The sequence below is a fragment of the Jaculus jaculus genome, chromosome 22 (assembly GCF_020740685.1).
Source record: "Jaculus jaculus isolate mJacJac1 chromosome 22, mJacJac1.mat.Y.cur, whole genome shotgun sequence".
Classification (NCBI taxonomy): Eukaryota; Metazoa; Chordata; class Mammalia; order Rodentia; family Dipodidae; genus Jaculus; species Jaculus jaculus.
Genome location: NC_059123.1, coordinates 864,905 through 886,669, shown reverse-complemented (window position 1 = coordinate 886,669; position 21,765 = coordinate 864,905). Strand labels below are relative to the sequence as shown.

General features: G+C 43.5%; 1 protein-coding gene across 6 annotated transcripts in view; it reads right to left on the bottom strand.

Moving 5' to 3' along the window:
- Positions 1-21,765, bottom strand: part of Ipo8 (importin 8) — a 60,761-nt gene that overhangs the window by 28,929 nt on the left and 10,067 nt on the right. For all 6 annotated transcript variants that reach the window (XM_004664406.2, XM_045139482.1, XM_045139483.1 and 3 more), the window contains 7 exons: positions 20,047-20,136; positions 16,420-16,514; positions 13,346-13,430; positions 7,220-7,354; positions 4,480-4,579; positions 1,009-1,085; positions 593-709 (listed from right to left, as the gene is read on the bottom strand). In XM_004664406.2, coding sequence (XP_004664463.1) covers positions 593-709; positions 1,009-1,085; positions 4,480-4,579; positions 7,220-7,354; positions 13,346-13,430; positions 16,420-16,514; positions 20,047-20,136 — 699 coding nt within the window. The remainder of the gene's footprint in view (positions 1-592; positions 710-1,008; positions 1,086-4,479; positions 4,580-7,219; positions 7,355-13,345; positions 13,431-16,419; positions 16,515-20,046; positions 20,137-21,765) is intronic.

Here is a 21,765-nt window from a genome sequence, read left to right as displayed (position 1 = left end):
CCCTGAATTCCAGGTCAGCCTGGGCTAGAGTAAGACCCTACCTCGAAAAACCAAAATAATAATAATAATAATAGTTTTAGAGATGGCTTAGTGAGGCTGGGACTACACACTGAGTTCCAGATCAGCCTGGGCTAAAGTGAGACCATGCCTTAAAAAAAAGGGGGGGGGCTAGAGAGATGGCTTAGCAGTTAAGCACTTGCCTGTGAAGCCTAAGGACCCTGGTTCGAGGCTTGATTCCCCAGGACCCATGTTAGCCAGATGCACAAAGGGGTGCACACATCTGGCATGCCCATTCTCTCTCTCTCTGCCTCTTTCTCTCTGTGTCGCTCTCAAATAAATAAGAATAAAAAAAATATTTTAAAAAAGAAAAGGAAATCATGCTAAAATCATTTCAGATCCCCTTTTGTAGAGTTCCACATTGACAAACAGACAAAAGTAGAATTTCATTTCTAATTAAAGAAACAGGTAACAGGTAGGACATTCACAGCCAAATTAGAACTAGTCACCAGTTTCAAATTACCCATCATTTTCATACTCTAATTGGCTGACGATCACAGTTCCATTAAGTAAGTTAAATTTTGATCATCTTAACCTTCAATAAAATCTCAGCTAGGGAACCAATCACATGCAGGGCTCCGTCTTTCTTCCGAGGGTCAAAGTTCGGGTCTGTTAGGATTTGATAACAGAATGCCATCATTTTTGGCAACACCTAAAAAAACAGAAGAATTCATTTCAGATTCATGAACCTCCACTGTGTTGCCATCATATTAAATATACAAACCAGTTTGCAAAACTAAAGCAATTTCACGTGTTTTAGCAGCAACTATAAGCATAATAAGAAAGGTGTACTTCATTAAGAAATAACCAAGATACCTCACCCTAAAAAATCCCTACAGTGACAGGTTATAACTAACAACAACATAAATTTTCACATACTGAGGACACAGGGATTATGCGAATGTCCCATCAATACAGGCCAGTTCGGGTTTTGGAAGAATAAATACATACCTCCTTCCTCTTCTTTGCGGCCGTATATAAGAGAGCCTGGGCTGCTGTGGTGGGAGAAGCGTAATCTTCAAAGATATCTAAGATTTCAAAAGGCTAAATCTTGTTAGTAAAAACACAATTATTGTGTACATTACATAACATTTTACACCTGACAAGCCGTTGTGCTAGACAAGAAATGACAAGTCCACAGACAGGAAAGACACGAAGGTCACACCTCGGAGCTCCCACGCACATAGCACACACTGTTCTTTCAAGTATCATGCTAAAGAAAAGCAATACGTACTCGGTGTATCTATCCCTGGACACAGGAAAAGTACTTATCTCTACCAAAATACAACAAAAACTTATTTGAAGTGTATATGTACCAGGTTTTGCTGTAAGCCCTGAGGATACAAAGACCAACCAGAAAAGCTGATGTGGCAGGAATAAGAAACAGATTATACAAATCCATGTACAGCAGGTCAGGCTGAGAACAACAGAAAACAGGATGAGGAGACAGTAACAGACACAGCCGCTCTAGTTCTCTGTTCACTAGCAGGTGAGCCGAAATCCAGTGAACTGGGGGGCAAAGCGGGGCGGGGTGTAAAGACAGAGTCATTCAAAGGAAAGTGCAGGCAAAGCGGCTTCGGAGGGCGATGTGGGCAATGCCCAGCTCTCAGCAGGGGCTCAACGTGTTGAGTGCAGAAAAATCTAGATGACACCGGATAGCATGAAAATTTACACAATTTCACATCAGGCAGTTTTACTAAGAATCAAATTTTGAGGATTTTTGAAAAACATTTTTATTTTTTATTTATCTGCAAGCAGAGAGAGAAAGAGAATGGGCGCACCAGGGCCTCTAATGGCTGTAAATAAACTCCAGATGCATGTGTCACTTCGTGCATCTGGCTTTACGTGGGTCCTGGGGAACTGAACCCAGGTTGTTAGGCTTTACAGGCAAGCCCCTTAACTGCTGAGCCATCTCTCCAGCCTGAGAAGTTTTAGATATAAATTTATATGTAAATATGTTACTTAATAAATAAAAATAAACCAAATCTAAGTCTTCATCTCAAACTATAGAATGCAAACACAATAATGCTAATAACTCATTTTTTTAGTACTTACCCTGTTGTGCATTACATTACAACTTTAAACTGTGGTTTTAGTCTCTGTGTTGCATCCCACTTAATCCTTGCAGCACCATTACTGCACCCCACTCACAGCTAAGAGCACCACCTCTTCGAGAGGCTGGCTTACAGGTGCACAAGCAGGCACCACGGGATCGCTTGCATCTAGGCTTCTGTCATGTTAAAGCCTTAGCTCTGGGCAGCTTTTGCAAAATCTAAAACCACTGCTCTGGGGGGATGGTGAGATCTGGAATGAAGGGTGTGTAATCACTTTCGCACTGCTGGAACAGAACACCTGACCAGAAGCAGCTGATGGGAGGGAAAGGGACGCTTCATGAGGGCGGGAATGGTGGTAAGACAAAAGTCAACGTCACTGCCAGCCACAGCAGGTGGAAAATAGCAACAGAAGAGTGTGCCCAGCTCTGGCAGAGGGGAGCTGGCTATAACCCCCCTACGCCCGCCCCCAAAAACACAGCTCCTCCTCCCATGCTGCTACCCGGTGGGAACCAGGCATTCAGAGCACATGAGTTTATGGGGAACACCTGATTCAAACCACCACAGAAGATAAGGTAAAGGCATTACTATTAGATAGGATAATTATGTCCAAAGACAAAAAAATGCACCAAGTAAATACATAATTATGCTTCCTTATACTTATCCAAGTCAGGAAATTGGCGGAACCACAGCATCCTCATCCATAGAAGGACATTATTTTTTTAATTATTTTAGTTTATTTTTATTTATTTATTTGAGAGCGACAGGCAGAAAGAGAAAGAGGCAGAGAGAGCAAGCAAGAATGGGCGCACCAGGGCCTCCAGCCACTGCAAACGAACTCCAGATGCATGTGCCACCTTGTGCATCTGGCTTACATGGGAACTGAGTCACAAACTGGGGTCCTTGGGCTTCACAGGCAAGCACTTAACCACTAAGCCATCTCTCCTGCCCCAAAAGGACATTATTAAGGACAAAGCCCTTCAGCTGGTTTTCAGTTACAAGTAATTTCTTCTAAGCAACTGATGAAATGTAAATTCCCACTGATAGCACACATATAAGCAGTAATTATATTTTTTCGAAAAGCTAAGATACTGGGCTGGAGAGATGGCTCAGTAGTTAAGGCACATGTCTGCAAACCCTAAGGACCTGGGTTCGATTTCCCAGTACCCATGTAAACCCAGCTGTACAAGGTGGCACAGGAGTCTGGAGTGCATTTTCAGTGGCTAGTGGCCCTGGTATACCTGTTCTCTCTCTCTCTCAAATAACTCAAATATTTTTAAAAGCTAAGATACTATCTTATCAGAATAAAGAATAAATGAAATAATGGTTGGTTTCTGAAAGCTTAACAATATTCTGTGCATTGCAATAAGAGTCAGGAACTAGGAAGAGGGTAAGCAAGCAGTGGCACATACCTAAGATCCCAGCAGTGGGGAGGCACGGGCAAGACTGCCGAGAGAGAGTACAGGCCAGCCTGGGCAGCAGAGTGGCTCATATGCAAAACGTCACAAGACAAAGGAAAGATTAGACACTGAAAAAGTGCCTTGGGTGGCCAGGCGTGGTGGCACACGCCTTTAATCCCAGCACTCGGGGGGCAGAGGTAGGAGGATCGCTGTGAGTTCAAGGCCACCCAGAGACTACATAGTGAGTTCCAGGTCAGCCTGGGCAAGACCCTACCTCAAAATACCAAAAAAAAAAAAAGAAGTGCCTCGGGACTAGCAGTGTAGGCCAGTGGCACAGCATGCACCTCATGTGCAGGCTGCCTGTCCAAGGTCAATCCCCACAACAGCAAGCGCCCGGAACCCCGGCGTTTGGCAGCCTGAGGAAGAGGACTGCCACCAGCAAGCAAGCAAGCCACGCGTGCCTCCTCACCCAGCTTCGGGCTTAAGGAGACCTGGGCGTGTGAATGAGAGCACTCCTTCACCAAGGAAAAGTGGGATCAGTCATTACCCGAATCAAGAGACCTGTACCACACTGAGTGGGGCCACTGAGGAAAGTCCTATTCCCTTGTGGCGTAAGCGGCACAGGATAAGGAGGCAAACCAAATCAAGGTGCTTCAGGAACATGCGGAAACCAATGACTTTCACCATTGAGGACACACAGCTTATGTAGGTACCCCAAGGAACACAGAGGGGGCAAGTCCCTGTAGACCAGCCATAGCCACATGACTGCCCAAGGGACTTAGCTCCCCTAAGAGAAAAGAGTAAGGGGGCTTTCATCTCCCACACCCTGGGGCCTTAAGTTCTCTGAGCTTCAGAACTCTCATGCAAAGCAGAGCTTTGGGAATTTAACAAAGTAGTAAAAGTGGCTTAAAATATAAATTCAGTTATATTTACGTATCTAGTAACTGTTGAGGAAAAAAAATCATAATTACCAAATTTCATCCTTATATACTCATATGGATCTTCTTGCCACAGTTCTTCATCCTCATCTTTATAGCACATCACAGAAAAAATTACATCTTCAGAAATATTCTGAGAAAAACAGAACAAGTAGATACAGGCCATTCAAATTTGGAGACTACCAATAATGCGTTTATCAACAACTTTATGACACTGGTTTTCCAAAGTTACAGTAATCCTTCTCAGCCTGCATTCACCACAGAAAGCAAGAGGGCAAGAGCCTCCGAAAGGAGTGAGCAGTGGAAGCACTGAGGAAGGGACAGGCATAAATGCTGTTCTTTGAAGTAACAACAGGAATAACACAGAGGTGTGTATGCCTGTGTGTCCAGGCCACAGGTGAAGTCAGGTATCTTCCTTGATCACTCTCCTCTTTTTATTTTACTGAGGCAGGGCCTCTCACTGGATCCTGGAGCTCTCCAATTGGGCTAGCCCAGCTAACCAGCCCGCTTGCCCTGACTCTGTTTCCCAAGCACTGGGATTGACGGCAGGAGGACACCAAGGGGGATCTGAACTCAGGTCCTCACACTCGCCAGGCAGGTACTTTGCCAAATAAGCCATTCCCAGACCCACAAATGTACTAACAGATCAACAGTAAACACAACATGATACCCTCATAAAAGAGAAATATCAAATCAGGCTTCCATTTACCATTATATTTCTTATTTTGAAAACTTCATTAACATTTCCATGCTGGTCCAAAATTTCAAGGTAACAACAATTTTTCTTCTTTTATTTTCAAAAAACCAGTATCGCTGGGCATGGTGGCACACGCCTTTAATCCCAGCACTCGGGTGGCAGAGGTCAGAAGATCGCCATCAGTTCGAGGCCACCTGAGACTACATAGTGAATTCCAGGTCAGCCTGGGCTATAGTGAGACCCTACCTCGGAAAACAAAAAACAAAAACAAAAACAAAAGCCAATATCCTACTCTACACCTGTGTGTTTCAGGGAAGCAGTTCAACCCAGCAGCCTCTCTGTCCACTTGGCTGACCTGGAATAGACCCCTCTGTGCTCTGACAGCTTCTTCTCTAAAACAAGACCACCAAGCACAGTGGCACACACCTTTAGTCCCAGTACTCAGGATGCAGAGATAGGAGGATCACCATGAGTTCAAGGCCTGCCTGGAGCTACGGAGTGAGTTCCAGGTCAGCCTGCAGTGAGACCCTACCTCTAAAACACAAAACAAAACAAAATAAACAAACACACACACACACAAAAGAAAAAATAAGAGCCATCTACCATCACCCCTTCCATGCTAAATGATTCTTATGGAAAAACTCAGCCTAAGGTCTGCATTTTCTTATTTCCACATGACATGTAAAAAGGCCAAAAGCATCAAGTGGAGAAAAAAAAAAAAAAAGATACAACTTCCCTACCCTCACTTTATAATTTACAGTAAACAAAATGAAACCACTACCCTTATTAACTGCAAAAAAGTTACCACTGTTTAAATCAAAGTGCATAGGCCTTTATTAAGATATCCATGAAATACAAATTTAAAAGACTTGTGTTCAAATAATGCTAACCAAAGCTGGGCATAGCGACGCACATCTGTAGTTCCCGGCACTCAGGAGGTGGAAAGAGGGTGGGGAGTCTGAGGGCCCCTCGGTTAGACACTCACACCAAAGGCAAGTGAAGTAATTTTTTTTTCCTGTTACGTAGCATCTCACAGAATTTAAGAATTCAGTTAGGGGTGGAGACTTAGTTCCTAACCCTGTTCTGAACTACCAGTTATTTATATGCAAATAAGAATTTATTAATGGCCCATCACTTCCCATTCACACATGTTCTTTAATTAAGTAAAAAGGTTAAATTCCACCTTTAAGTAAACAACTCGCATTGAAAACAGAAAACTTGGCCGGGCGTGGTGGCACCTGCCTTTAATCCCAGCACTCGGGAGGCAGAGGTAGGAGGATTGCCATGAGTTTGAGGCCACCCTGAGACTACATAGTGAATTCCAGGTCAGCCTGGGCTACAGCAAAACCCTACTTCAAAAAGCCAAAAAAAAAAATAAATAAATAAAAGAAAAGAAAAGAAAGAAAGAAAAAGAAAACAGAAAACTTGGACTGGAGAGATAGTTCAGTGGTTAAAGGAGCCACTTGCAATGCTTGATGGCCTGGGTTCAATTCCCCAGTACCCATGTAAGCCAGATGCACAAAGTGGCACAAGCACCTGGAGTTTATCTGCACTATCCAGAGACCCCAGCACACCCCCTTCTTTCTCTCTCTCTCTCTCTCTCTCTCTCTCTCACTTCTTTTTGTCTTGCTCTTCTTGCAAATAAAATGAAACAAAGTATGTTTTGGGATCCTTCCCACTTATCAAAGTTCACCTTCTGCAAAGTAACCCTTCTTCAGAGACAAGGTCACAAATACTATCTGCCTCACTAAGATGGAAACTGAGTCAGGCGTTTCCAGAACACCTGACCCTCGTCTCCTGGCTCAAACACCTGAAGTCTCACTCTGAGAATGCTTACATTCCAAGTCCTCAGTGATGCAAGACTGCACTTACAAGGCATCACTGCTAACAGGAATAAGAGAGAGGATTAGCAACACTCCTCTAGAAACTTAATACAGAGCTGATCACGGGGCCCGCTCCCAAGGCTGAGGGTGGCATTCAGGTCAGGCCAGCCCAGGCCACAGAGAGCGAGAGCCTGCCTGGAGAACGCAAGCGAATCTAAGCAGACGGTGACAGAGAGCTGCCACAGGCCCCCACCTGAATGTGTGGCTTCATCTGTTTCCAAGTCACGGAGTGCGTGACCCCTTGCTTGAGATAGTTGAATGCCTGCTGGAGAACACGCGGGGCTACATACTCTTTCTGCCGGTACTGGTCCAAGATTTTTAGTAGCGCCTATAGAAAAACAGGAGGAGAAGTATAGAACAATTACCAAGTTAAGGAGGAGGCACACCATAAAATCCAGAAAAGACCACGACACAAATGAGCAGATTTGGAGAGACAGGTGTGTGTTGTCTACATTTCATGTTTGGGATAGGTCGATGTTATCTGTGTCTTAGGTACGGGACAGGGCTGCGTCACCTGCACTGCAGGTGCTGAACAGGTCCATGTCGTATGTATCTTCCGTACTGGACAGGTGTGTGCTATCCACATTTTATAAACGGACGGGTCTGCATGATGTGCACTTTATGTATTAGCCAGTATGTGTTGAGGGCTGTGCTATCTGAAGTAAAGCGCGTCTCACTGTGACCTCCAGGCATTTGTTCTACACTTCTGTTGCAGTCCGGTTCGCACTGCTGGTAGAAATCACCCAACCAAGAGTAGCTTCTGGGAAAAAGAGGTTTATTTGGCTTACAGGCTCGAGGGGAAGCTCCACGATGGCAGGGGAAAACGATGGCATGAGCAGAGGGTGGACATCACCCCCTGGCCAACAGAAGATGGACCACAGCAACAGGAGGGTGTGCCAAACACTGGCATGGGGAAACTGGCTATAAAGCCCATAAGCCCACCCCCAACAATACACTCCCTGCAGGAGGCATTAATTCCCAAATATCCATCAGCTGGGAACCTAGCATTCAGAACACCTAGGTTTATGGGGGACACCTGAATCAAACCACCACAACTTCTAACATATGAACTGCTCAAAGGAAGTCTGTATTCTATTCCACTGCTAGCTCTTTAAAAACAAAAAAAGACTAAAGTTATTTTTAACAATATTTCAGATTTGACTAAACATTTACAAACTTCCATACAACTAGAGCAAGACGAGCAAGTTTACACAGCACTGATGCAGCAGAGCCCACACAGAGCTCTGCCGTGCAGAGCGCTGCCCTCACTGGGGAGTCTTACTTCACCAGAACTTAAGAGAACTTTAAAAGAAATGGACAGTATGTGGTAACATTTTTTTGTTTGTTTGTTTTTGTTTTTGTTTTTGTTTTTTCAAGGTAGGGTCTTACTCTAGCCCAGGCTGACCTGGAATTCACTAGGTAAGCTCAGGGTGGCCTAGAACTCATGGCAATCCTCCTACCTCTGCCTCGTGAGTTCTGGGATTAAAGGCGTGCGCCACCACGCCCAGCCAAAAAAAATTTAAATGAAAATAAAATAGAACTTTTATTACTTATTTTATCTCTACTTCAATCTCTACATAGCTGTCACAAAAAATTGTTCTCACCCAAAAAACAATTAAAGCAGATAAACTATATATTTAACAAAGACAAACTAGAAATAAAGGTAGGGAAAGAGAAAACTTCTAAACAGCAAGGGTTAAAACAAACAGATCTTTATTGCTTATAAAGACTCTAATTAGAAGATAAGCATTAGCTGGGCATGATGGTACTCAGGAGGCAGAGGTAGGAGGATTGCCACAAGTTCCAGGCTACCCTAATACTACCTAGTGAATTCCAGGTCAGCCTGAGATAGAGTGAGACCCTACCTCAAAGAAAAAGAAGAAGAAGAAAAACAAAAACAAAAACAAAAACAAAAACAAAAACAAAAACAAAAAAAAAACATTATTCCAACAAGAGTACTGGTACAACTAACCCTCGGGGAAAAAATAACAATCTAGATCCCGAACAAAACGTTATGCCAGGTCAGCCTGGGCTAGAGAGACCCTACCACAAAATAAAAAAAAGAGGAAAATATTTTAACAACAACAAAAAAAAAAAGAAAAGTCCTAGGAGAAGATGTGGAATCCTAGATCTTATAAATATGGCACAAAGGTGGTAAAGAGGTCCCAACACTCATGTATAAGGACTGAAAGTGGCCTGGCGCGGCTCAGAGCTTTTAGACAGACAGCAAGGCCCAGCCTCCCAGTCCTTGCTCCCAGCCTGTCACAGTCAAGCTTGTAAATTGCTGGACACTTCAAAACGTGTACAGTTACTGGCACAGCTGTGGCTCACACTGAGTGAAAATGAGACATAGCAACAGAGAATAGAAAAATTCTGTTAAGAAAATTATTTAAAGCCAGGCAAAGTGGTGCACACCTTTAATCCCAGCACTGGAGAGGCAGAGGTAGGAGGATTGCCATGAGTTCAAGATCACCCTGAGACTATAAGACTACATAGGAAATTCCAGGTGAGCCTGGCTACAACAAGACTGTACAGAAGGAAGGAAGGAAGGAAGGGAGGAAGGGAGGGAGGGAGGGAGGGAAGGGAGGGAAGGGAGGGGAAAAGAAAAGAGAGAGAAAGAAAGGAAGGAAGGAAAGAAAAAAGAGAGGGTGGGGGAGGAAAGGAGGGAGGGATGGGGGAGGGACAGAGGAAAGAAGTAAAAGGAAGGAAAGAAAAGCAAGGGAAGGGAAGGAAGGGAAGGAGGGAAGGAAAGGAAGAAAGGAAAGGGAGGGAAGGAAAGGAAGAAAGGAAAGGGAGGGAAGGAAAGGAAGAAAGGAAAGGAAAGGATGAAAAGGAAGGAAGGAAAGAAGGGAGGGAGGGAGGGACAGGAAGGAAGGGAGGAGGAAAAGAATGAGGGAAGGGAGGGAAGAAAGGGAAGGGAGGGAGGGAGGAAAGAAAGGAAGGGAGGAAGGGAAAGTAGGGGAGGAAGAAACGGTAAGGAAAGGAAGAAAATGAAGGAAGGGAGGGAAGGAAAGGAAGGAAGGAAAGAAGAAAGGAAGGAAGGGATGGGAGGAAGGAAGGAAGGGAGGGAGGAATGGAAGAAATGAAATGAAGGAAGGAAATGAAGGGAAGGAAAGGAAAAGGGAAGGGAGGAAGGAAAGGGAAGGAAAAGGGAAGGGAGGAAGGAAAGGGAGGGAGGGGAGGGAGGGAAGGGAGGGAAGGAAGGGAGGGAGGGAAGAAGGAAAGGAAGGGAAGGAAGGAAAGGAGGGAGGGAAGAAGGGAAGGAATGGAAAGGAGGAAGGAAGGATGGACAGACAGGAAGGAAGGAAAGGAATGGAAAGGAGGAAGGAAGGGAAGGGAAGGAAAGAAGGAAGGAGGAAAGGGAGGGAGGAAGGAGAAAGGGAGGGAGGAAGGAGAAAGGGAGGGAGGGAGGGAAGGAAGGAATACAGGGATGGAAAAGAAGGAAAGAAGTAGGGAATGAAGGAAAGGAAGGAAGGGAAGGAAGGAAGGAATACAGGGATGGAAAAGAAGGAAAGAAGTAGGGAATGAAGGAAAGGAAGGAAGGGAAGGAAGAAGAGAGAAAGGGAAGGAAGGAAGGAAGGAAAGGAGGGGAAGGGAGGAGGAAGGAAGGAAAGGAAAAGAAGGGAAGGAAGGAAAGGAAAAGAAGGAAAGGGAGGGAGGGAAGGAAAGGAAGTAAGGAAGGGAGGGAAGGAAGGAAAGAAGGATGATCGAAGGAAGGAAGAGAAGGGAGGGAGGAAAGGAAGAAAGGGAAGGGAAAGGAAGGAGAGGGAGGGAGGGAGGGAGGGAGGGAGGGAGGGAGGGAAGGAGGGAGGGAGGGAGGGAGGGAGGGAGGGAGGGAAGGAAGGAAGGAAGGAAGGAAGGAAGGAAGGAAGGGAAGGAAGGAAGGAAATTATTGAAGTATCAAGAACACACATCTTAATTACCTAAGGTACCAAAATCTTTAATCACAGATGAACTATTTGGCATGATACACACATGCTTGTAAGACAGTTCAATGGACATCAGCCTTAAGGGGTTTAAATGCAGAAGAGGAGGTGAGGATGGCTGATTGGCTTCATGATGATCCTGGCACCCACTCTGAATAGGTGGACAGATAATTTTGCTTACTATCTATTAATTTCCCCTATAGATCATCTCATGGGCAATATAATTTTGAAAGCAACATAATTGTGAGAAAATTACAGCCACAGCTTTCCCAAATCGTGATAAAGTACTTTCGAGGAAGCATGTGTTAAGCAAAATGCTGAATCACAAAAGAAAGGTTTCTACCTTACAAAGAGAAATAGCTTAGCAGTTATGGCATTTGCCTGCGAAGCCTAAGGATCCCGGTCCAATTCCCCGGGACCCACGTAAACCAGATGCACAAGGAGGCGCATGTGTCTGGAATTTGTTTGCAGTGGCTAAAGGCCCTGGCATGCCCATTCTCTTTCTCTCTGTCTGCCTCTTTCTCTCTCTCTCCCAAATAAAATATTTTTTTAAGTATTTAACTTTACAAACTGAAAGACAGTCTGGCTTCCCCAGGTGAGTCCTATAACTAACCCCATGTGGGTTAGTAATTCCTAACTTTCATTTGTTGAAAAGTAATAAACTTATGAGTCAATTAGCAGTTTTTTAATGCATATCTATGCACGTGTGTGGAGGTCAGAGGACAACCTTGGGGAATGGTACTCTCCTTCCACGCTTTGTCATTAGGAAGACCAGACTAGCTTTGAGAATGTTCTCACTGCCTCTAACGGGTGTAGACACGTGGTGAATACCGACACAGGTATCCAGCTATACGTGGGTGCTGAGAACCCGAGCTGCGATTGGCAGAGCCGTCTCCCCAGGCCCACTTCCCCTTTATACCATCTCATCACTGGGTGCCGAGAACCCGAGCTGCGATTGGCACAGCCGTCTCCCCAGGCCCGCTTCCCTTTACACCAGCTCATCGTTGTATGTGCACATGCGCATACGTGGGTGCTGAGAACCCGAGCTGCGATTGGAACAGCCGTCTCCCCAGGCCCACTCCCCTTTATACCATCTCATCACTGTGTGCTGAGAACCCGAGCTGCGATTGGCAGAGCCCCAGGCCCATTCCCCTTTATACCATCTCATCACTGTGTGCTGCGCACATGCGCATACGTGGGTGCTGAGAACCCGAGCTGCGATTGGCAGAGCCCCAGGCCCATTCCCCTTTATACCATCTCATCACTGTGTGCTGCGCACATGCGCATACGTGGGTGCTGAGAACCCGAGCTGCGATTGGCAGAGCCGTCTCCCCAGGCCCATTCCCCTTTACACCATCTCATCGTTGTGCTCTGCGCACATGCACACACGCGCACACAGACGGTGAGTACAGGCAGTTTCAGAGGTTCAGCCTCAGGGGCTTGTCTACACCTTCCACCTGGCTTTGGGGTGGGCTCTCTTGTTCCCTGCTGCCTATGCCAGCCTACCTGACCCAAGAGCTTCTGGAGGGTCTCCTGTCTTCGTGCCCTTCCTCCTTATAGGGCACTGGGTACAAAGTTGCACTACCATGTCCAGCTTTATGTGGGTTCTGGGGATCCAAACTCGGGTCCTCATGCTTATGCAGCAGCACGTTTACATACCCAGCCATCTCGTCAGCCCCTGATGAACAAATCTTCTCTGACTACTTGGCCTTTAGAAATTTTTGTTTGTTTTTGTAAACACAAAGACAAAGAAAAAGAAACAGAGAGAGAGAGAGAATGGGCACACCAGAGCCTCTGGCCACTGCAAACGAACTCCAGATGCACGTGCCCCTTGTGCATCTGGCTTACGTGGGTCCTGGGGAATAGAACCTGGGTCCTTTGGCTTGGCAGGCAAATGCCTTAACAGCGAAGCCATCTCTCCAGCTCATCCTTTAGAGATTTTAAAGTGTGTAAGTATTTACATCATCAGTTGTTTCACAAAAGTTCCTAATTTTCCTTGTGCAGATTTCCATGGAAATGTGTAAATTCTCACCTTGAGTCTTAACATCTAAGCTCAAATACTTTAAAAATATCAAATCATATTGTATAAATTCTCAAGAAAAAGCTTAGAACAGAAAGGAAAAACTTGAGGACTCAGTTTAACGTTAGTGAGGGGTACACCAATTTCAACCACCATTAAAACCTCAGCCCTCAGTCTAGGAGTCAGAAGGGCAATTCTATAGAAACTGGCCTAAGAAATAGGATTCTAAAATTAACTGGCCTGTACTGGATTCCCAAAGCTGCCATTTAACCCTCCCTCAATATATGATTAATGTGTTGGTAATCTGCATTAAAATACATAGAATTGACATTCAGTAATAACAATTATATTTTTAAGAACATAAATGTATTACCTGCTGAATTCCCACTGCATAGGTTTTCAGAAAAAATTCAGAAAATTCAAAGTATTCTTTTGTGACATTTCCTGGGCTTCCATACCTTAAATTCAAAGAGGAAACATCTAAATATTGTGAAGTTTAAAACTGTTTTTAAAAAGCATACTCTGCTAACTTAAACATAGCTAAGGAGCCCAGCATGGTGGCACACACCTTTAATCCCAACACTCTGGAGGCAGAGGTAGGAGGACTGCTGTGAGATCAAGGCCAGTCTGAGACTACATAGTGAATTCCAGCTCAGCCTAAGCAAGAGCCTACGTTTAAAAAAAAAAAACATAGCTAAGGAAAGGTGCTCTCTATTGGGCCAGAACACTAGCAGTTGCCCTGTTTCATAAGTCACAAACCAATCAGAAGGAATTGTATTTAGACTTGAGGTCACATGACACTTTAGAGAGAAGCTTTCAACTTTCAATAGCTCCTCCAGGGGAAAAAAAGTGTTATAGCTGATATATTTTTTAATAATTTTTTTTTTATTTATAAGCAGAAAGAGAAGAGAAATGGAGAGTGAGTATGGGCAAGCCAGGACCTCCAGCCACTGCAAACAAACTCCAGATGCATGTGCCACTATGCATCTGGCTTTAAGTGGGTACTAGGGAATCGAACCCAGGTCATTAGGCTTTATAGGCAAGCATCTTAGCTGCTGAGCCATCTCTCCAGTACTCAATAATTTTCTTATTTTTTTTTCTTGTTTGTTTGTTTGTTTGCTTTTCAAATAAAGGTCTTACTTTAGCCCAGCTTGACCTGGAATTCACTATGTAATCTCAGGCTGGCCTCCAACTCACAACAATCCTTCTATCTCTGCCTCCAGAGTACTGGGATCAAAGGTGTGTACTACCATGCCCTGCAATAAATACTTTTTAAGTCTTTAATCCTAGTATTCAAGAGGTAGAGGCAGGAAGATCAATATGAATTCCAAGGCCAGCTAGGTCTACCTAGTGAGTTCCAGGTCAGCCTAGGCTAGAGTGAGACCCTACCTCAAAAAATAAAAATAAAGAAGTCAGGCATAGTGGTGCATACCTCAAATCCCAGCACTCAGGAGGCAGAGGTAGGAGAACTGCCGTGAGTTTGAGGCCACCCTGAGAGACTACACAGTGAATTCCAGGTCAGCCTGGGCTAGAGTGAAACCCTACCTCAGAAAACCAAAAAATAAAAATAGGGCTGAAGAGATGGCTTAGTGGTTAAGGTGCATGCCTGTGAAGCCTAAGGACCCCGGTTCAATTCTTCAGGTCTCACATAAGCCAGATGCACATGGTGGCACGTGTCTGGAGTTTGTTTCCAGAAGCTAGAAGCCTTGGCACACCCATTCTCACTCTCTCTTTCTCTCTCTCCCCTCCTCTCTCTGTTCTAATGAATAAATAAATAAAAATAAAATCTTGGTGCAATAGTGACACATCTGTCATGGTGGAAACCAACTGCCTTCTAATTGGACTGGAGGCCCGCTCTGTGGGGGAGGGAATACAACCCTGATATTGAAAACCTACAACAGGAGTAGTCATGAACCCTAGGGGTGTAACATCTGCCGATGTCTGATTAAATGTATATACTATGCTCATCAAATTGCCCAGTAAGCACTTCTCTTAATGTTTATACCCTTACATTAATGCTATTCTCACTTTTGGCTAGAGAACCTTCTCTTTTCAGATGGCAGTGATCTTGGGATGACTCAGAAGGCATCATGGTGCTGGGAAGAGGTAACAGGAGTGTTCAGCACTGTAATATCTCTATCACACCTTCCAAGGCTCAGGGTCTAATACGGAAGAGGTGGCAGAAAGAATGTAAGAGCCAAAGGAAGGGTAGAACTCCTTACAACGTGCTCCTCCAGACACAAAATGGCCTGGATATACATGACCTCACAGCATCTGACACTACCTATTCAAGACCATCATAATAGGAGGAAAAGATCATGACATCAAAATAAAAGAGACTGATTGAGAAGAGGAGGGGATATGATGGAGAATGGAGTTTCAAAGGGGAAAGTGGGGGAGGACATTGCCATGGGATATTATTTATAATCATGGAAGTTGTTAATAAAAAATAATAATTAAAAAAAGAATAAAATGACAAAAAATAAAGTCTTAAAAAAGCTAAATAAATTTTAAAAAATAAAAATAATTATTTTGCTTGTTTTTATTTATTTATTTGAGAGCGACAGACAAAGAGGCAGAGAAAGACAGAAAGAAAGAGAAAGAGGCAGAGAGAGAGAGAAAGGGCACGCCAGGGCTTCAGCCATTGCAAACGAACTCCAGATGCATGTGCCCCCTTGTGCATCTGGTTAACGTGGGTCCTGGGGAATCCAGCCTCAAACCAGGGTTCTTAGGCTTCACAGGCAAGCACTCATCTGCTAAACCATCTTTCCAGCCCAAATAAATAATTTTTAAGTTGACTTTTTTATTTATTTTTATTTTATTTATTTATTTGAGAGTGACAGAGAGAGAGGGAAAGGCAGAGAAAGAGAGAGAGAGAAAGGGCACACCAGGGCCTCCAGCCATTGTAAATGAACTCCAGATGCATGTACCACCTTGTGCACCTGGCTTATGTGGGTCCTGGGAAATTGAGCCTCGAACCAGGGTCCTTAGGCTTCACAGGCAAGTGCTTAACCGCTAAGCCATCTCTCCAGCCCTAAAGTTGACCTTTTATACAGAAAGGTGGCCAGGTGCCTTCTTGTATGATTTCTGGAATATCTCCAATAGACTGGCAAAGACACAGAAGGCTGTCACCACACTATGTTCTCAAAGGCAGGTCATGCTTTGTCTTCTATGGCCTTTTATTGTTGTTTTTGTGCTGCTGTTGTTTTTGAGACACAGTCTCATGTAGCCTAGGCTGACCTTGAACTTGCTAGGCAGCCCAGAATGACCTTAAACTTCTGATCCTTCCTAGTACTGGGACGATATGCATGTGCCACCACACTGGGCTGCCCTCTGTGCCTTTAAAGACAGTCATATTCTACAAAACATTAAGGGAACAACGAGCTTTAGCATATGCAGTGCTGAGACAGGAATGTGACCTCATAAAGGCGGTAAGCGAAGCAATACCGTTCGAAGAGACGCGCTACAATATGGAGGGCCCACTTCTTACACTTCCACCACACCAGCTCTGGGCGATCATCCTCATCAATTTGAAGAGTCTCCTAACAGAGAAAAATACTCAGGTCAAATTTTTGCATAGTAAGAGGATTACAAAAGTGGTAAAAAAAAAAAAAAATTTTAGTATACATCAAGTGGTTTTTATGTTAAGTGAGATTACTACACAAATATAATCTTACTTGATATAGATGGCTAAATCAAAAATTAAATAAGCACAGCAAATTTCAACTGGCCAAAGCTGCTGTTCACATTCACCTCCTAGCTTAAAGAGAGGATCAAGTAACAGCAGCAAAAAGCAAACACTACCATCCCTCATGAGACACCCTGAGACCCTGAGATGAAACAGCTCTATGGTTTTGTTTTGTTTTTTTAATATTTTTCCATTTATTTATTTATTTATTGCAGAGAAAGAGAGAGAGAGAATGGAGGCATCAAGGCCTTTAGCCACTGCAAATGAACAACAGACACATATGCCACCTTGTCCATCTGGCTTACAAGAGTACTGAAGAATCAAACCTGGCTCGGCAGGCTTCACAGGCAAGCACCTTAAACACTGAGCCATTTACAAAAAACAAAAAAAAAAACAAACAGGTATGGTGGCACACGCCTTTATCCCCAGCATTTGGGAGGCAGAGGTAAGAGGATCACTGTGAGTTCAAGACCACCCTGAGACTACATAGTGAATTCTAGAGTCAGCCTGGACAAGAGCGAGAACCTACCTTGAAAAAAACAAGAAAAAAAGAAGGGCGGGACTCCCTCAAATAAATAAAGAAATAAATTTTAAAAGTTATATTTCATTTCATTTTGGTGAACATAAATTTCAAGATACATCTATACCTATATCAAATGCAAACGCTGAGAAAAAAAACACCAGAGGAATGAATATCAAGTTCTTATCATTTTTAGTAGGATTAAACAGTTTTTTAATTTTTGCTGATCTGAGCTTTTAAAAATGAGTAGTATGGGCTGGAGAGACGGTTTGATGGTTAAGCACTTGCCTGTGAAGCCTAAGGACCCCCCAGTTTGAGACTTGATTCCCCAGGCTAGAGGCCCTGGCGTGCCCATTCTTTCTCTCTCCTTCTCTCCCACTCTTTCTCTGTTAAATAAGTAAATAAATAAGAATAAAATAAAATAAATCTCCCAAGTAACAAAAGTACAGGCCCAGATGGATTCATTATTGAATTTTACCAGACCTTCAGGGAAGAACTAACACCATTGCTTCTTAAGCTTTTCCACAAAATAGAAAAAGAAGGAAGCCGGGCGTGGTTGGCACACGCCTTTAATCCCAGCACTCGGGAGGCAGAGGTAGGAGGATCGCCATGAGTTCAAGGCCACCCTGAGACTACAGAGTTAATTCCAGGTCAGCCTGGACCAGAGTGAGACCCTACCTCGAAAACCCCCCCCAAAAAAAAAAAAAGAAAAAGAAGGAATCCTACCAAACTCCTTCTATGAAACCAGCATCACCCTGATACCAAAACCAGGCAAAAATAGAACAAAAAAAGAAAATTACAGACCAATCTCCCTCATGAATATGGATGCAAAAATTCTCAACAAAATATTGGCAAACAGAATACAAGAATATATCAGAAAGATCATTCACCCCAACCAAGTAGGCTTTATCCCAGAGATGCAATGATGGTTCAATATATGTAAATCAATAAATGTAAGACATTATATAAATGGACTGAAGGACAAAAATCACATGATCATCTCATTGGATGCAGAGAAAGCATCTGATAAAAATCCAACATCCCTTCATGATAAAAGTCCTACAGAGACTGGGAATAGAAGGAACATATGTCAATATAACAAAGGCTATTTGTGACAAGCCTACAGCCAACATATTACTAAATAGGGGAAAAAATGGAAACTTTTCCACTAAAATCAGGAGCAAGACAAGGGTGTCCACTGTCCCCACTTTTATTTAATATAGTACTGAAAGTCTTAGCCATAGTAATAAGGCAAGAGATACACATAAAAGGGATACAAATTGGAAAGGAAGAGATCAAGTTATCATTATTTGCAGCCGACATGATTGTATACATAAAGGACCCTAAAGACTCTACCAGCAAACAGTTAGATCTGATAAGCACCTATAGCCATGTAGCAGGATACAAAATAAATACACAGAAATCAGTAGCCTTCTTATAAGCTACCAACAAACACAGAGGGTGAAATCAGAGAATCACTCTCATTCACAATTGCATCAAAAAATAAATAAACAAATAAAGTAAGTAAGTACCTTGGAATAATTAACCAAGGAAGTGAAGGATCTCTACAATGAAAACTTTAAAAGACTCAAGAGAGAAATTGCAGAAGACACTAGGAAATGGAAAAACATCCCTTGTTCTTAGATCGGAAGAATCAATATTGTGAAAATGGCAATCTTACCAAAAGCAATCTACACATTTAATGCAATCCCCAACAAAATTCCAATGGCATTCTTCACAGAAATAGAAAAAACAATCCAAGAATTCATTTGGAAGCACAAAAAAATCTCAAATATCTGAAACAATTTTGAGCAATAAAAATAAGGCTAGTGGTATCACCATACCTGATTTTAACCTATACTACAGAGCCATAGTAACAAAAACAGCATGGTACTGCCACAAAGGCAGACACATAGATCAATGGAACAGAATACAGGACCCAGATGTAAGTCCAGGTAGCTATAGCCACCTGATATTCCATAAAAATGCCAAAAATCCTCATTGGAAAAAAGACCGCCTCTTCAGCAAATAGTGCTGAGAAAACTGGATGTTTCTGTAGAAGGATGAAAATAGATTCTTCTCTATCTCCATGCATAAGAATTAAGTCCACATGGATTAATGACCTTCACATCAAACCTGAAACTCTGAAACTACTAGATGAAAAAGTAGGGGAAACCCTTCAACATATTGGTCTTGGCAAAGACTTCCTGAATATACCCCCAATTGCTCAGGCAATAAAACCGCAGATTAACCGCTGGGACCTCATGAAATTACAAAGATTTTGTACGACAAAGGACACTGTGAATAGAACAAAGATTCAGCCTACAGAATGGAAAAAAATCTTTGCCAGCCATACATCTGATAGAGGATTAATATCTAGGACATACAAAAAACTCAACAAGTTAAATAAGAAAAATGAATACATAAATAAATAATAAGTAAAATAAAGTTGGACTGAATGCATTCCATTTTGCATCATGTATGGTTATCAGTTTGTGGGGGCTTGAATTACATGTCCCCCATAAACTCATGTGCTCTAAATGCAGATGGCAATTTCCAAATTGAATCCTTGCTTGAGGAGGTCTGTTGTTGGGGGTGGTCTTATGGGTAGCTGCTTTCCCCTTGCCAATGTCTGGCACACCCTCCTGCAGCTGTGGCCCACCTGATGTTGGCCAGGAGGTGATGTCCAGCCTCTGCTCATGCCACATTCTCCCTGCCATCATGGAGCTTCCCCTCGAGTCTGTAAGCCACAATCAACCCTTCCCTCCCACAAGCTGCTTTTGATTAGGTGCTTTCTGCCAGCAATAAAAAGGTGACTGCAACACACTCCAAACCCCAGTCCCCGTTTCCCAGAGCCCTGTCTTACAGCAGGGACAGTCCTGTCGATGATAGTCCGGAAGATCTCCATCCACACAGTCATGGTCTCGTGACTCAGAAGTTGCAGAGGCAATACATACTGGAAAACAGAACAGCAGACAGCAATTCCTTCTGCCCATGAACATCAGCACTTTCCCCACACTGGGAGGCTAAAACACAGAATTCCTCAAAGTTCAGCAAGAAAATAGTAATTTCATGGTTCAACTCAAATTTTAACTGAAAATAGCTTAATTTTTTTTATTTTTGAGACAGGACCTCTGTAGCCAAGGCTGGTCTTGAACTCCTCTACTTCCCAAATGATAAAATTACAGGTATGTGCCACCATGCCTGATTTTTCAATGTAAATCTTTTGCATTTAGAAATATACATGCCACTAGGCTAGCAGATGACTCAATGGTTAAAGGTATTTGCTTGTAAAGTCAGCCAGCCCAGGTTCAATTCCCAAGCCAGTGCTATGAGCCAGACCCAAAAAAATGAACCTCCTACCTCAGCCTTCCAAGTGCTGAGATTAAAGGTGTGTACTACCACATCTAGGTGAAAAACTTTTGTTTGTTGAGGTAGGGTCTCACTCTAGCCCAGGCCAGTCTGGAATTCACTATGTAGTCTCAGGCTGGCCTCAAACTCACAGCAATCCTACCTCTGCCTCCTGAGTGCTGGAATTAAAGGCATGTGCCACCACGCCTGGCTAAAACCTTTTTTATCAAGAGTTTTCATACATGTATATAAGGTATCTTGATCATAATCTCTCTTTTTTGTTGTTTGTTTGGATTTTGGTTTTCGGGTTTTTATTTTACTTTTTCAAAGTAGGGTCTCACTCTAGTCCAGGCTCACTATATAGTCTCAGGGTGGCCTTGAACTTACAGTGATCCTCCTACCTCTGTCTCTCAAGTGCTGGGATTAAAAGTGTGTGCCATCATGCTCAGGTTTTGTTTTTCAAACATTTTTTGTGTTTTTTTTTTTTTTTTTCACTTGAAAGAGAGAGAAAGAGGCAGGAGGCACACTAGGGCCTCTAACCACTGCAAACAAACCACAGACACATATGCCACCTTGTGCATCTGGCTGTGTACGTGGGTACTGGGGAATTGAGCTCGGGTCCCTAGGCTTTGTAGGCAAGTGCCATAACTGCTGAGCCATCTCTCCAGCTCTTAACTACTTTTCTTGTCTGGGAGCTGTGACATGGGAATTTAACTAAGAGGACAGGTTGGGTGTGCCAGCGTGCACGTGATCCAGCACGTGTGGAAGGAAGCAGAAATAGGAGGAGCGCTACAAGTTTGAGAACAGCCTGGTTTACATAGTGAGTTCCAGGCCAACAAGAGATGCAAACAATAAATAAATAATAAAAAACATAATTTAATAAAAAATGAACCACTAGCCCTCCTGTGTTAAGCTGGGCTTCAGGAAGGGAAATGATCACAGTGGGTTTTCCTATGAAAGGGGGATCCTCTGTTTCCTTCCTCTCCTATAATCCTATCTAACCTGCAGGCAGGGTACTTTGATTCAAATCAAGTACAAGCTCTAGGGCGAGCAGAACTCAGAACTTAGGCCTGAAGGGACAGTACCCAGACACTAAGGCACACCTTGGACACCCAGGTGATGGTGGGCAGTGAAGCTCATTTCTGTGAGCCTGGTTCCTATATGAGAAGAACACATAACAACTCCTCACATGACAAGCACCTGAGAGCGCTTTCCAGGGGGCAGGCACACACGG